Source organism: Poromitra crassiceps (genome assembly GCF_964638095.1).
Source record: "Poromitra crassiceps genome assembly, chromosome: 3".
Taxonomy (NCBI): Eukaryota; Metazoa; Chordata; class Actinopteri; order Beryciformes; family Melamphaidae; genus Poromitra; species Poromitra crassiceps.
The window spans coordinates 10,008,061-10,021,292 of NC_139625.1; the positions used below are offsets into that span (position 1 = coordinate 10,008,061).

Genomic DNA, 13,232 nt, shown 5'->3' on the forward strand with positions numbered 1-13,232 from the left:
GAAAATCATTCAATAACTAAAATCATGTCACACACTTTGAGGTGGAACTGTACTCCATGTCGAGGGGCCCACGCAGCATGGAGGCCTTCAAGGAAATAGACCTGGATAAAGACAGAAGTCTCACTAAGGCTGAGGTGAAAGAATACTTGTGAACTTATTACTTGTAATACTTAGATTACTTATTACTTATACAGGAGGCCCCTGGTGGTACTAGACTCTTAAGAGTGACAATTGATTATTTCTCACAATCGAAATTCTTCAAATTTTGCAAAATCATATTTTTCATGCTGTAGTATAACTAGCAGGCCATTTATGTGCAACATGATTTTTGGTGAGACTACATTGTATGAGAGTGAAGTTATTGAATCATTTTCCAAATAAAGATTCATAAAAAATTATGCAAAATTATATTTTTCCAAACTTAGTGGTGTAATATAACCCAGCAGGTGTGTGAGATGATTTTGTTGAAGCTACACTGTACGACAGTGAATTTATTGAATATTTTTGTAGTCTGTGTTGCACTTTGTAGACAGTCCCTAAGCACTCACTTCACAGCCCGCAGCACATAGAGACGAATGTCATTTGTCCAGCTCGGAGGATGGCTTGTTGAGGTGAAAATGAGTTTGTAGCTCGTGGTCTACCTTACTAAGATGGGAAGGAGGTGTCATTTGTGTGCATTACTAGTCTCGCTTGCCAGCCTCCCCTCCCTTCCGTGAGAGGAGTCTGGCTGCATGGAAACAGGCTGCTGGCATAAGCCCTCCCCTGCCCTACAACTGCTCTCCCATTGGAGGCGACCGTTTCAGTCGCTGCCGGATTTATGCTCCCTGCTTACAAGCTCGGTCATTGGCTCCGACCATGTCAATCAGAGCAGCTTCCACTCCCTCCTCCCTGTGTGTCGTTGTAAATGTCCCCGGGCGCCGGAGTGAAAACAACAACGCTAACTAGCTAGCAAGCTAACAGCAGAAACCACCTACATGCTAGCTCATTGCTACATGCTGAAAATGGCTAGTTTTGATGAAGATTTGGATTGTTGGAAACTATTTTCCAAGGGCACTGCCGCTAAGCGCCGCCCAAGACGAGTATAAGTAGAGTTCATTACGGGTTTGAAAGACCCAGACTCTCGTTCGAATTCACCTGAGTTCAGCCTACTCATGTGGGTCTCTTGTAGGCATGAATCTGGCTCAGATCTTGAGTTCAGCCTACTCATGTGGGTCTCTTGTAGGCATGAACCTGGCTCAGATTTTGAAGCTCGCGGGCATACTTCTAAGAGTATGAAGGAGGCCCCTCGCTCCCATAACCCGCTGGCCAACTGGGTGTTGACCAGCACCTCCTATGTCTTGGGCTGAAACCCGCCTTGAATTGCTGTTCCATTCGTCCTGGTTGTCCCCGTCCTTAATCCTGGATATTGAAGCCATAGGCCAGAACAACACTCTGGTGGTCCTGGAGCGTGTGCTACTTAGCCCTTGCTCGCACACTGCCGATGATGTCACAGGTCCTATTGTGATGTCATTGGAGATGGTGACATTCCCATTGTGATGGCATCGGTGATGATGTCATACTTGACATTATCGGCAAGAACATCAAATCTCACATGATGTGACAGGCAGCATTGTGAGGTCATCGACGCAGTGATGATGTCATCACCGAAGTGGCATCCAGAAACAGCTTCCAGGGACCTAGCTGGACCCAGAAGCCCGGAATCTGCTCTGGGGGCCGGATGGCCTGGTGTTGATGCGAAACCTTTGAAACAACAAGTGTGTTTGGTTAAACCAAACAGACCTTTTTTCGCCTCACAATTCCAGAATGCAGACCAGCGTTGCCAGACTCCTCTCACGGAAGGGAGGGGAGGCTGGCAAGCGAGACTAGTGCATTACAAATGCTTCGCGAGCTATTGATCCGGGAAGTGCGAATCTGTCAATATATTTCCCACTTTACCGTAGTCGTTTGACACTTCTCACATACGTCTCACACACTTATTCAAGTAGGCTACATTTTCTCACAGTGAAACATTTATTCATACTGTAATCATACCGGTAGCCTAATTAAACATGAATTATGCCAGACATATGGACTGTCACACGGAAATGACAGACATGAAATCCTGACGAGAAAATGTTTGGAGCTCTTATAGCCTAACGTTACTCCGTGCAGGATATCCAACTCTTTCATAATGGTTAACAGTAGGCTAGATTAGGCCTGTTTCTCCTTCCTGTTGATATCAAGTCTTTCATAATGGTTAAAGGGTTATGCCAACATTTTTGGAGATTCATCTATTTGCCATATTGCCAATAGTAGAATGTGGAGGCCTGTATATTCACTGTGAGTGCATTAGAAAGTGCCTTTCACCCCTCACTGCTAATAGCTTAGCACTACAATGGCAGTCTATGGGACTGCTGCCTACCCCCATTCAGGCGATGAAATAATAATCCAAAATTATAGCTGCTGCGCAGCAATGGGTCGTGGCCGGGCAAGTCTCAAGTCTTTTAGCTATAGTCCAAGTCGCGTCTCAAGTCTTTAGTCACAAGTCCAAGTCAAGTCTCAAGTCTCTTATGGATGAGTTTTCTGTCATCTGCTGCATGCAATCCAATCTGCTTAGATTAGAACACTGCCGTTCATGACAGGGCTGGGGCAGAAGGCAGCAGGTTAAGTACATGGCAGTTGAACATAGAAGCGGAGAGAGTAGGGACAGTGGTGGCAGAGAGAGATAGACTGAAAAATTGCTTATTTATATTTTGGCATGTCATGACATAATCACTGATGACATCATTGATGACATCATCACTGATGATGTCATTGCTCAAGTGACATCACATCATGAGATAATTAGGGCAGTTACGATGCTCTTTAGGCTATACATTCAAAATACTGTCAAAAAAAGCAGTTTTTGACATACAATTCTTAGATTTTGCACACTTCAACTACTCTGACAACAAAATCTTGTCAATTTTTTTCGTGGAGATTCTAGCTTTATTTAGCAAGAATTTGCAGTAGCTGTTTAAAGTACCATTTACAGTAAAACATTTTGATGCACTGTGGGGTCAATTTTTGATCTATCAAAAATCTGTTTGATCCTTTTGTGGAGGACAGTCTACCAATGCAGATGCTGGAGTTTGGTGTCATTTGAAGAAAAAATGTGGGAGGAGTAGGGTTTAATTAGTTTTACAGTTTTTGCAGTTTTGCGGTCTTTAGACTTCATAATTGGCCATAGGTTGCAGCGTACAAAAGTTTCTCCTCATTTGGGCGCACATTTCGGTGAAAGTGCCAAAGCCGTAGCCCATATGCCTGATTTGTTATGAATTTTCAAAGTTTGAAACTTTAGACGGTCGCTGTAGCGCCACCATCAGGACTATTGGCGCCAAATTCACGTCAACTTAGTTTGGCATGGGACTGGACCTTTGTGCAAAGTGTGGTTTATATTCATGCATGGGAAGTCTGACTTCCTGGGAGAAGAAGAATAATACAGGCAAATACAATAAGTGGCCCTGCCGCTTCGCTGGCCCGGCCACTAATTATGGGAAACGGTAATTTTTTAAGTAAATCCATAGCGAGAACTAACAAAGAGCGTTCCCTCTCTAACCAAAGTTACTTCCTCGTTTGCCTGAGGCACATGTGTGCACATGAAGCTCATGGGATTATTGGATGTTTATCAAATAGATTATGTTGATCTGACTTTATGTAAATGTTTAACCCCCTTCCCACAGGGTGGACAATGGTGGAGTGCAGATGTTGAAACCAGGTCTGAGGAAGTGTAAGTGTGTATTTAATTTGATTCATTAAAACCTTAAGGTCAGCCTTTCAAGGTCAGAGTAGTGTCTCTTTTGAACGTATTTCACCTTGCAATGTCATGAAATCAGTGGCCGAGTTCTCTCAAAACTATACGAACTATAGCATTGTGTGTGTGAGTAATTCACTGATGATGTCATTTACTGTATGACATCACTGATGTGGGACAGACAGAGAAACAAACAGACAGACAGACAGAGCCCTAGCTCCCATTTATATACTGATGATGATAGATAGATTGAGATAGATGTTAAAGGGAGCTTCTTAGCTTTTATTCAAGCCCAGTAGTGAGTCTGTCTGACAAATAAAGAGATCACATGGGCTCATCAAAGTGTAAGTGACGTGCATGTCCCCATCATTTTAGCCTAAACAATAGTCTTTATTTGAGCACTGAGACATCTCGGAACATCACAGACACAAACATCAAAAACTAGAAGACTCGACTAGAGTTGACTAGAACAGTGGTTCTCAACTGGTGTAGCCTCAGGACCCACTATTTTCCTTGTCATGAAGTCGCGACCCAAATTTCAGATTTGTTTATAACCCTTATACCCTGCTGGTCCGGCTAGCCGGTTCGAAGCAATAATCGCGTACATTTTTTTTGGAAAATCCTGGAGCGAAAGGTGTGAGATTAAGCACAGGTTTTTTTTATGGTTTATTATGGTAATTCACGTTGCCAGAACTAGAAAAACATCGTCCTGGCACCCAGAAACTCAAATAATACTTAATTGTCTGCTAAGGACCGGCTACACGGTCATTGATTTCATTAAAACCGCCTTTTTGAGACCTCCAGGAAATTCTTACAAAATTAATGTATTTCATTTTTTTCAGCGGGCATCCTGTACCAAATACCTTGAAATTTGACCTTAATATCTAACCTTGGGGTTGATTGAACATTTGGTTGAGTTACAAGGCTTCAAAATCCATTGCATAGTTTTCCCATTGACTTCAATGTTAATTTTGCAAAAAAAAAAAAAAAAAAAATCGACTCCCAGCCACTTTCCCCAAAAATAATTATTTTTCTGATCTTACACCTCTCAGTTCGACTCAAGACATCAAATTTGTAGTTTCTATTGTGTTTGCCCCCCCCCCCCCTATTTCCCCAGCACATCACACAGCACAGCACAGCAACCAATTACATGGAGATTTACATGAAATATACCCTGCAGTTATCAATCATGGAAACATGGTCATATGACCTGGGAACGCGGATTTTCCGGTGCAAACTAATGATTTGAAGCTTGGCCCTTATTTGATTCCATAGGATGAAGCTCATTTGTGTTTCTTGTGAAAACTAGCTGGAAGTCGAAAATGGGCAGTTTCATGTTTTTTTTTGTAAAACTTACCTTAGTTGAAACTACATCGTATCTCCGCGCCCGTTCGTTGTAGAGACTCGTGACGAGCATTTCTGGAATCGGCGTCAAAAAGTGACTCTAGATGTGTAATCTTGTCGCGATCCATGCCGTTCTAAGAGGTTTCAATGACTTCCGCGTTGAGACACGCAAAAGCGGCGAGGCGCAGCGGGCCACAGTAACATCCGATGCCCACGAAGGAGCGCCTTGGACGGCGGAGGCGGTCAGAGCGTCATCCATGGAGGCCAGTTCTGTGCTCCCTCGCTCATGGCCTAAATGGTGTCGTTCAAGCGTGTGTTTTGAGCCGGATGTTCAACTACGCATATGAGGTGGGAGGAATGGAATCAGGAACGGATATGGATCGATAAAAAATAAGAAAATACTTACTTATAAATATAAAAAACAAGTACTAATATCAAGATCCATGAAAGTTAAAAAAATGCAAATTTGCAATTCTCAAAAGATGGAAGCTGGAATAAAGTAATTCTTCCGTGAAAAATGTGACCAATCCATAGCTATGATAATCCCACCACAGCGCCACCAGGTGGCATTCATGGGAAGGGAAAAAAATAATATTTTGTGTTTTCTACTGAAAATTTTATTGTACAGTAAATACAGTAAACTGGCATTTGAGGGGTTAAAATTCAGTAAGCATGAAATGTTGATATGAGGTATGAGAGATGAAGTTACCAATGGATAAGAATCAATAAAAAATAAAAAAAATAATTAATTAAGACTATCAAAAATAAGAATTAATATCAAGGTCCATGTACATGGACCAGCAGACGGTTAAGGGTTAGCGGGTTAGCAGGGTACAACCACTCAAATTTATTGCACAAAAAATAGCGCATTCATTTAATACACAATGCCTTCATGCACTGTTATAAACCTCAAATGAACAAAAAAGTGCAACAGAAGTGCAACTAGGGCTAAAAACCAATTGAAATAAGGCAGACTTATGCCAAATTGAAAGCGGACAAACGGTTCTTGTGAAAAAGTGCTTTTTGTATTTACCAGTAGGTGGCACTATCCCGAAATTTGGCACTGAACTCGGTCAGGTCCCCCTAAGCGCACTTCCCGAGTTTGAAGTTGATCCGACGAATGGTTCTTGAGATAAACCTTCTTTTTTTGCCAGTAGGTGGCACTATGTCAAATTGCATGAAATTCAGCAACACTCTCCATCGGGTCCCCCTAAGCGCACTCCCCAAGTTTGAACTCGATCAGACAGACGGTTCTCAAGATAAACAGCTTTTTGTTTGCCAGTAGGTGGCGCTGTCCCGAATAGCATGAAATGTGGCACTGAATTTCATCAGGTTCCCCCACACTCCCCAAGTTTGAAGTTGATCCAACAAATGGTTCTCGAGATAGACCACTTTTTGTGTTGCCACTTGCCAGTAGGTGGTGCTATGCAGAGCACACACCTACACACACACGCGCGCACGCTCGATTCTGCCCTGCAGCTCGCCTAGGCAGCTCGCCCGCTGCCCGGCCTCGCCCGCAGCTCGAATGCTGCATGGCCTCGCCTGCCCTATTGCCGCGCGTGCAATGTCTCCCTCTCTCTCTCCCTCAGTCTCTCTCACACTCTCTGTCTCCCTTAATCTCTCCCCCCTCTCTCTCCCTCTCCCTATCCCTCAGTCTCTCTCCCTCTCCTCTCTCTCCCTCTCCCTCAGTCTTTCTCCCCCTCCCACTCATCTCTCTCCCTCTCCCTCAGGGGCCCTTTACACGAGGACAGTTTCTGAAAGAAACGACACAATAGCGTTTCCTTCACACCTTTTCCTTCACACCTTCTCCCTGTTTACATGAACGCCGTAATGTACATGCCAGGTCGCTAGGTGGCAGTGTGATCACCTTATTCTTTGCCCATACAAGGACGCTTACTGCATGACGTTATTTCGCTTTAAACGCGGAAGTAGAGTACACGTTCTGCAGTCATTTAGACTTGCCAAAAAGCTTTGTTCAAGCTAAAAAAAAAACCAAACTGTTAAAGTTTTAATATTTGTCGGGTGAGAATGTAACATATATGTGACCAGTTTATCAGAATAACGCCTATTGGAAATCTTTAACGAGCAGCGAGGACCGGGAGCGCTGACTGTGATCTGTCACCCTACTGCTACTGGCAGTGAGAAAACACTGTCGACGTGCTTTGTAACTATAATGTTAAATGCCGACCGGGTACAGCCATCGGCTCCTCGCAGCAGTAACGTTATGAACATGTAACTGAAGTTGGCCGCAGTGTAGCTTAATTCTGAATGTTGCCAAACTTCATTCATACTGACGTTTTATTTGGTTGTCAACTCGCTCACGGCTATGGCGTAATCGCGTGTGTCGCGTGTGCAGGCACGTCAGAGTTTCTGAAATGTGCCGTTCCAAAGTGATTACATGGAGCGATCAGCCCCGCTCAGCGGGAAGCGTATCAAACAATTCCACTCTGGAGGGTGGTTTTAAAATGTGTCGTTTCCTAAGCGCGAATTCGCCGTCGCCGTCTAAAAGGGAGGCACTAACGATAAAATAATTCCCCGTTTCCATAGGAAACCGTCCTCGTGTAAAGTGCCCCTCAGTCTCTCTCGTGTGTGTGTCACTGATGACATCATCAGTGATGTCACAATGATGTCACAGTGCCTATGTATGACATCACTGATGGCATCATCAGCTTCAATTGCTCAAGTGACATCACTGATGACATCACTTATGACATCATCGGTGATTTATGACATCACTGATGACATCGGTAATTAGGGCAATCACCTAATTAAAAAAACTGAAACACGTAAAACGGCATAGCATAGGCATAGAGTCCACGGGCCCTATCTTCGCAAAAGCGGTAATTTATCGCTTGTGCCCGTTTAACGAGCGCGCAATGCAAATTGGGGGCGTGCACAAGCGCATGCCTGTTATAATTGTACTGGACATAGGCGTGCCACATGCCAAACTAGGCGTGTGGGGATAGATGGCATTCTCCTACCGTCAGCAGCGTGCAATTACTTTGCGATAAGAGCTTTTAAAAGCACCTCTTACGCGCTAAATACCCCGCTGCGCGTGAGCGCACCATAATCTCTGTGCTGCGCAGCGCAGTGCAGTGTAAAATTCCTTTTGGATATACAGTATCATTACGCACAGCCTTGCCACGGCATTTTGGGGGCGCAGATGATTTGGCACGGCTCTAACTTGCGCCTGCGCAATATACTACTTATGCTCCTGTGAGGTGGGGATGCGTTTAGCTGCTGCCAGGTGGGGGTGCAAAACTCGGCATAACACCTGGACACTAGCGCAAGGCGGATGGCTATCTTCCCTGCCTTAAGGCATGCGCAAACAGGTGTGCAAGCGCAAATAGGGGCTGTACCAAGATAGGTCCCCACATTGCCAAATTTATAGATAGATAGATAGATAGACAGATGATAGATAGATAGATAGATAGATAGATAGATAGATAGATAGATAGATAGATAGATAGATACAGTAGATAGATAGATAGATAGATAGATAGATAGATAGATAGATATATAGAGCTGTGAGCTGTGACAATAGATAGTTGACAGGTCAGTCAAACTTGAGCTAATTGTGCCTTGTTCTCTCCATCAGATGCCTGTGGACTCACACTGGACCCAAACACAGCATACACACGCCTCCTCCTGTCTGAAGACAACAGAAAGGTGACATGGAGGAGAGAGGAGCAGCCATATCCTCGTCACCCAGAGAGATTTGACTACTGGGATCAGCTGCTGTGTAGAGATGGTCTGACTGGTCGCTGTTACTGGGAGGTCGAGTGGAAAGGAAAGGCTGATATAGCAGTGACTTACAGAGGAATCGGCAGGAGAGGACGGGGTGCTAACTGTCAGCTTGGAATGAATGAAAAGTCCTGGTGTCTGCACTGCGATGATGATGGTTACATTGCCTGGCACAATAACAAAGGGACAGACATACCTCTCCCCTCCTCCCGCTCTAACAGAGTAGCAGTGTATCTAGACTGGCCTGCTGGCTCTCTGTCCTTCTACACAGTTTCCTCTGACACACTGACCCACCTCCACACCTTCCACTCCACATTCACTGAACCACTCTATCCTGGTTTTGAGCTTGGGAACGTGGCTAGGCCTGGGTTTGGGTTTATGAGCGAGTTGGATTTTGACTTTACCTTTAAGTTGGGGATTGAGTTTGGTTCCTCAGTGTCTCTGTGTCAGATCAAGGAGTGAGAAACACTCACACTGGTGACTAAACACAGCTGCAGCAGTTTATTACCATTCGTGACTTCTGTGTCACTCTATCGCGTGGGAAATTCATTAAAAGTTGAATCCTACAAAGCTAAATCAAGGCCCTTTATAAATAGACAGAATAGAGGAAGCTAAACGTTTTTACCTTCAAAATAAAAGCCGTAACTTTTATAACTGATAAAATACAAATCAGGGCCGTTGACTCACTATGTGTTAAAACTGTTTCCCAGTTTAAATGGAACAGCCCATCACACACACAAACACACCCCATTATGAGAAAGTAATGTTTGTATTTTCATGTGTATTTACTCATTTTATACAACAAACATGATCCAACAGTCAGTGTAAATAGAGTGTAGCAACAGTGTAGCTACAGGTGTGCCTGGGTGTGCTAGTGACACCCACACAGGCAGCTGGCACAACCAAAAAAAAGGGTGGAAAAATAACGTTTTTTATTTTTTTGTCTGCAAAACAAATCAGCTGTCATGCACAGCCTGTCATGCGTAAGTGTCCGACTGTCCGCTGACCTATGACTCTGTGCCCCAGACCATCGTGGGAAACTAGCTAAGCTGTCTAGTAAAGTAAACAAATGCAGCGCCAAATCAAGAAGACATGAAGCAGAACTCGCTTTTATGCTTTTTTGACAAAGGCAAGAAACGTCGCATTGACAAGGAAGAAGATGACTCGTCGCCCTCCCCCTCAACAAGTGCGGCTTGTAGTGCACCCGTTCCTGCACCTGTATTGGTGGTGGACAGTGGAGAGACAGACGATTATTAAGATGATGCAGCCGAAACAATGACATTAACAGCGGGGAACGCAGCCAAAAACACACCGGTGGTTTGTGCAGCAGCAGAGCCAGAGGACACTAACGCTACAGATCTCTCTGCAGTAGACAAACCTGCATGCCAACCAAACTTGCCTTCTTTCCCGACTAGAACACTCTTTGGAAAAAGTAGGTGTTTTTCAGCTAAATGGTACAACAGATACAGTTGGCTAGAGTACAGCATTAAAGTTGAGGTCATATGGTCCTATCTTAATATTCCTGGGCAATAGACAACATTTCATTGAGAAAATTAATGAGATATTAAACCAGACTTGTTAGTCTAAGTCTTGTTGACAGGGGCGGAGCGACCCTATCAGCCCAGAGGGGGCAAAGCTAAAAATGTGCCTTTTTTGCATGTTTCTTATCTGTTTTAGCCATATTTAGTGGAATATCTCATTTTAAACACACCAATGTTATTGTTTATTCATTGAATTCCTCTCACACTCACACCACTGACTATTAAATAAAGTCATTTTAAGTCACAACTGTAAAATAGCTGATAGTTCCTAAATCCAAAAACAATTTGTCACTCATTGAGCCAAGTAATATTATGTCAGAGAAAGCCACTTTACAGACAAGCTTGTTCTGAAGAAGAAAAAGAAAAACACAGGTTGCCAGCCAGGCCTCTTCAGATGTTTCAGCACCGTGGTACAGCCCTCGGTTCAGCACCACCGCAGATGGACAGCGACAGGCTGTCACAGACAGCACCCTGTCTGCCCCTATCTCCCTCTCTCTCACACACACAGACAGGCGCGGACTGCATAATCGGGCACGTCGGGCCGATGCCCGGTGGCCTGGCCTGAAAAAAAAAAAAAATTGATGGGGGCCCACTATGAGTGGGCCCGGGGCGGGCGCACCCTCTGCCCTGGTGTACCCTCCGCCACTGCTTGTTGAAGTTAAAATATCTTTCTTTTACAACTTTGTTTTATTTTGCATTTTATCTAGTTTTCTATAATTGATTCTCAGAATTAAAGTTTTCTCTAAATGATGAACAATACTTATTGTTGACAAAATGTACATAATTGTACGTTGCTTTGGACAGAAGCATCTGCTAAATGACATCATGTAATAATTGCCCTAAAATAACTTCTCTGTTGTTTTATAAGTTGTGAGTCGTTTAATCTCAAAATCAAAGAAAATGTGATGTATGACATCATTGATTAAATTGTTTAATTGGCTCTCATGTGTGGCATAGGCTTAATTTTCCAGCCCAAAAAGGATTAAAATGGTGCTAAAGCCTTTAACTGTCCAACATACTGACTGCTCTCATGTTCCTCTGTTCTGCTTTTCTTTAGTTGAGCTGATTCAGATGAAAACAAGAAGAAATCTTGATTGATTGACAGCTGTCATGTGGTGATATGATTGGTTGAAATGGGGTAGAAATTTGATATTACTGAATGATGTCAGCATACTGTAGATTACAGTTACGAATGAAATCCTGAAAAATTAACTTTTGATGTGAATTTTTTTGAAAATATAAATAAATTTGATTTGATTGTTGTGATTTGTTTGCATACATTATTAAATAGGTGCACTGAATATCCAGGGATGTGATCTAAAATGGGGGGTCATTTTTCATTTCAGCCCGAATTTAAATACTGGAACATGTGTAAAGATGTCCCCTGTTTGTAGATTTCTGTCCAAAAAATGTATTTGTAGATTTAAATTGTGTTAGCCTCAAATGATGTTAGCCATATTGATTTACATATTTGTCAACAGTCTGTCAAATGGGAAGTATCAACAACTTTGATATGATCATGGGGCGTGTTCAGCCCCGACAACACGTTTATTAAAATGGAAATTGCGGTGCGTTCAACACCCTGTTGTGTTACGCAAGCGTTAAAACTATCTGTTGGATCCATTGCCTTTCTAATACGATGGGGTTTATATACACATCACTGCTGATTGGGCAATCTGGGAACCCAACGTTTACAAAAAAACGTTTTTATGTTTAAAAAATAAAATACAAAAAAAAACGTAATAAAAAAGTAAAAATTTGTTTTCACTAACCTCTGGGGGCAGGCTCGTTTGAATGGCTGAATAACCAGAACTCAAGGGGCTCCGCCAGAGATTTCCGCTCCGTTGGCAGCGAAAGAAAATCCCTTTCCGCTCCCTGCAAGCTCTGCCATTGGCTCCGACTGACCGGCTCTGACCATTTATGGATTTCCTTTCCGCTCCCTGCATGTAGAATCTGTCGATCTCAAATGCCTCCGCCTCTGTGAAACAACAACGTAGGCTCGTAGCTACACGCTGAAAATGACAAGTTTTACTACACACCCGATGACTCCATTCTGATTGGGTAAAGCACAGCATGCGAGCCTGCCCCCTACAAGCTCTGTTATTCAGCTTTTCATGTAGCTTGCCGACAAATGTTTAATCCAAGTCTAAAGTCTGTCTCGAGAGATTACTGATTGGGTAACACCTCTGTCACATTCACCAAATGAGAGACAACGTACCTCAAAGCCCGTTCACATCGTTTGTAGGAAACATGACATTCAACCTGGGAACTGTATACGGTGTAGACCAGGGATACTCAACTTGCTTTGCCCGGGCGCCACTTTCGGGGCCAGTTAATAAACAAACAATATAACATTTTCTGTAGCGGAATGTAGGTTTTTGGCGTGTCAGCCGGAGTTTAGTCTGACAATGTTGTGCACACCGGATAGTTAGTTAGGTTAAGTTAGTTAGGGTAAGTACATACATCAAGTGCCTAGCGAGCAGACGGCGGTATTTGACAATTTAGCTGGAGCTCAGTCAAACTTTATTTCACGTTAGTTTTGATTGTGAATTAGATTCTAGTTCACAATGAAAACTAACGTGAAATTATTAGAAAATGGTCAGGGGGCCACTCTGCACCCTGTCGCGGCCCACATCTGGCCCCCGGGCCGCAAGTTGAGTATCACTGGTGTAGACTATTTTCAGATTGAAAGCACCCCGGGCATGGTGCAAACTTGGATGGCGCAATTTTTGCTGTTCCATCGATATAGGTTTCTAAATATAGCTACCAATATTTTTTGTTGTTGAAGCTTTAGCTAGATTTATTCAATATCTTTTAAATCCAGCCCACCA

General features: G+C 43.4%; 1 protein-coding gene across 1 annotated transcript in view; it reads left to right on the plus strand.

Annotated features, from left to right (window-relative positions):
- LOC310773538 (protein NLRC3-like) overlaps positions 1 to 11,940 on the plus strand; it is a 32,482-nt gene extending 20,542 nt beyond the window's left edge. Inside the window, exons 10-11 of the mRNA XM_083633436.1 lie at positions 3,702 to 3,748; positions 8,715 to 11,940. Of these exons, the coding sequence (XP_083489562.1) occupies positions 3,702 to 3,748; positions 8,715 to 9,322 (655 nt within the window). The 3' untranslated portion in view covers positions 9,323 to 11,940. The remainder of the gene's footprint in view (positions 1 to 3,701; positions 3,749 to 8,714) is intronic.
- Positions 11,941 to 13,232: the final 1,292 nt, after the last annotated feature.